General features: G+C 63.5%; 1 protein-coding gene across 1 annotated transcript in view; it reads left to right on the top strand.

Annotated features, from left to right (window-relative positions):
• The window catches only part of GAA (glucosidase, alpha; acid), a 6,239-nt gene that overhangs the window by 1,002 nt on the left and 2,389 nt on the right, over positions 1–2,848 (top strand). The window contains exons 2-11 of the mRNA XM_010008664.1: positions 43–208; positions 523–619; positions 702–821; positions 964–1,082; positions 1,200–1,331; positions 1,490–1,600; positions 1,746–1,859; positions 1,977–2,061; positions 2,185–2,302; positions 2,652–2,826. Of these exons, the coding sequence (XP_010006966.1) occupies positions 43–208; positions 523–619; positions 702–821; positions 964–1,082; positions 1,200–1,331; positions 1,490–1,600; positions 1,746–1,859; positions 1,977–2,061; positions 2,185–2,302; positions 2,652–2,826 (1,237 nt within the window). The remainder of the gene's footprint in view (positions 1–42; positions 209–522; positions 620–701; positions 822–963; positions 1,083–1,199; positions 1,332–1,489; positions 1,601–1,745; positions 1,860–1,976; positions 2,062–2,184; positions 2,303–2,651; positions 2,827–2,848) is intronic.

The raw sequence follows: 2,848 nt of genomic DNA, 5'->3' as shown, positions 1-2,848 counted from the left end.
GGCACGGCCGGGGCTGACCGGGCCCTCCCGCTCTCCCCGCAGGATCAACACCACCCTCGCGCCCCTCTTCTTCGCAGACCAGTTCCTGCAGATCTCCACCTCCTTGCCCTCCCGGTTCATTTCTGGGCTGGGGGAGCACCTGACGCCGCTGGTCCTTGACACGGCATGGACCAGGGTCACCCTCTGGAACAGGGACATGGCACCCGTGGTACGGAGCGGGGCTGAGGGGAGGGAGATGGCCCCACAGCCTCGGGGCCGGCCCCAGCCCTGGGACTGCTTTGTCCTGCCCCCGGGAACTGCACGCTGCTCAGGAGCTGCTTTCCCTCGTGCAGCCCAGGGCTCTGGCTCCCAGCAGAGCTGTGCCGGCTCAGGCAGCGCCTGGGACTGCAGGGCCTCCCCCAGCCCTGATTGTGCCCCTGGCTGGGGACGAGGGGTGGGTGGGTGGGTGGGTGGGTGTATGGGGGGTGCTATGCCCGGGTGTCCTGCAGAGCCTCCCCAGCTACTCGCTGTGCTCTGCTCCAGCCCCAGGTCAACCTCTACGTTTCCCACCCTTTCTACCTGGTGATGGAGGACAGTGGGTCAGCTCACGGCGTCTTTCTGTTGAACAGCAACGCGATGGGTAAGTCCTGTGGAGGTGCCAGATGTGGGCTTGGCCCCTGTCTCCATCTTCAGCTTGTTCCTCTGGTGTTGTGCTTCCCCAGATGTGCTCCTGCAGCCCAGCCCGGCCCTGACCTGGCGCACAACGGGCGGGATCCTGGACTTCTACATCTTCCTGGGCCCCGACCCCAAGAGCGTGGTGCGGCAGTACCTGGATGTCATCGGTAGGGCTGAGCCACAGGTGGGGTCAGGGGGGCTCTGGGGTGGCTTTGCTGGGATGTTGTGAGTGGAGCAGGGCTGTGGGGGAGCGTGGGGCTGTGCTTCCCCTGTGCCTGCCTGGCCAGCACCTGCTCTTCCAACTTCCAGGGTTCCCCTTCATGCCCCCGTACTGGGGCCTGGGCTTCCACCTCTGCCGCTGGGGATACTCCTCCACCGACATCACCCGGCAGGTGGTGGCCAACATGACAGCAGCCCGCTTCCCCCTGGTAGGTCTCAGCTACTCCCCTGAGGCTCTGCCCAAAAGCAGCCATGGGTCTGATGGGGAGCCCCCATGGAGCAGGGGGTCCTTGCTCCTCCCCAAGCCCTGGTGCCTCCACCCACAGGATGTGCAGTGGAATGACCTGGATTATGCAGATGCCAAGAGGGATTTCACCTTCAACAAGAAAACCTTTAAGGACTACCCAGAAATGGTGCAGGACTTCCACCGCCTCGGGCTGAGGTACATCCTGATTGTGGTGAGTGACACCCCTCGCTGTGCCAGGGCTCCCGCATGGCTGGGCTGGCACTGGGGCTTCCAGCTGTCCCCAAGGCCCATGGTGGTGCTTCCATGAGGAAGGCAGAGGAGTCCATTCCCTGTTCTCACTGGTGAAGCTCTGGCTTTGTACCCTGCCAGGATCCTGGGATCAGCAGCTCGGGGCCTCCTGGCACCTACAAGCCCTATGATGAGGGACTGAAGAGAGGGGTGTTCATCCAAAATGCCACAGGGCAGCCCCTGGTCGGGAAGGTGTGTGTGAGGAGCAGCCCCAGTCCCTGTGGGAAGCGGATTGAGCTGGAGGGAAGCACCCAGGGAATGGCTGTGGGGGCTGTGGGGTCCATGGGGTGCAGTGGGCTAGGGACAGTGGGGCTTTTCCATTGCTGCCTCCCTGCAGGTGTGGCCAGGCCCAACAGTTTTCCCAGACTTCACCAACCCAGAGACTCATGAGTGGTGGCATGACATGGTGAAGGACTTCCATGACCAAGTGCCCTTCGATGGCATGTGGATTGTGAGTGGCCCCAGCAGAGCTGTTGGCTGTGGCTCTTCAGCTCCTGCCCTGCACTTCTGCTGGGCCCTGGTGCAGCAGTGAGCACATCCATTCCCTCCCCTTTCCTTCCCTCCCCAGGACATGAATGAGCCATCAAACTTTGTGGAGGGCTCCCAGGACGGCTGCCCCACCAACAACCTGGAGCAGCCCCCCTACGTGCCAGGTATGGGGAGCAGGTACCAGCCTCTTCCCAGGGGTGTGTGGAACCCCAGGAGGAGCCTGGGGGTGCTCTGGTTCCATCCAAGTGGGCTCCAAGCTCTCTCTCACCACTGCCTCTCCTGTGCAGGTGTTTTTGGGGGACGCCTCCAAGCTGGGACCATCTGTGCCTCCAGCCAGCAGTTCCTGTCCTCCCACTACAACCTGCACAACCTGTATGGGCTGACTGAGGCCATCGCCTCCCACAAGTAAGCCCAGGGCTCCTGCTGTTCTGGGGGATGCACATACCAGGGGACACCAGAGCCAGGAGAGAGACCCCCTCCTTATGCTGTCGTGTGTGCAATTTGGGCTTGGGGGGGGTGAGGGTTTGGTTTATACCCCAGTGTGCTGCCTGCTGCTGCCAGCCCAGCGCTGGAGGGGGCTGGGGCTGGTGTGGTGCAGCCGTGCTGGCTCCTGGGCTGGGGGATTGTATCCTGAGCGCTGTCCCATGTCACCTGCCCTGTGAGCCAGCTCTGTGCTGCTGCCAGGAGCCACTGGTGGGGGGCTGAGCTCCCTCCCCAGCCAGTCAGTGCAGAGCTGACCTGGTCCTGCCCACAGCGCCCTGCTGAGGATCCGGGGCAAGCGTCCCTTTGTCATCTCACGCTCCACATTCTCTGGGCACGGGCGCTACGCGGGGCACTGGACAGGGGATGTGGGCAGCGACTGGGAGCAGCTGTATCACTCTGTGCCAGGTAGGCTGCAGGGTCCTGTGGTCCATCCCTACTTCCCCCCGGTGCCTCCCCCGCAGCCTGGGG

This window comes from Chaetura pelagica, unplaced genomic scaffold, assembly GCF_000747805.2.
Source record: "Chaetura pelagica isolate M959 unplaced genomic scaffold, ChaPel_1.0 scaffold962, whole genome shotgun sequence".
Classification (NCBI taxonomy): Eukaryota; Metazoa; Chordata; class Aves; order Apodiformes; family Apodidae; genus Chaetura; species Chaetura pelagica.
The sequence above is the reverse complement of the archived record's forward strand: the minus strand, read 5'-3'. Positions and strand labels throughout refer to the sequence as shown.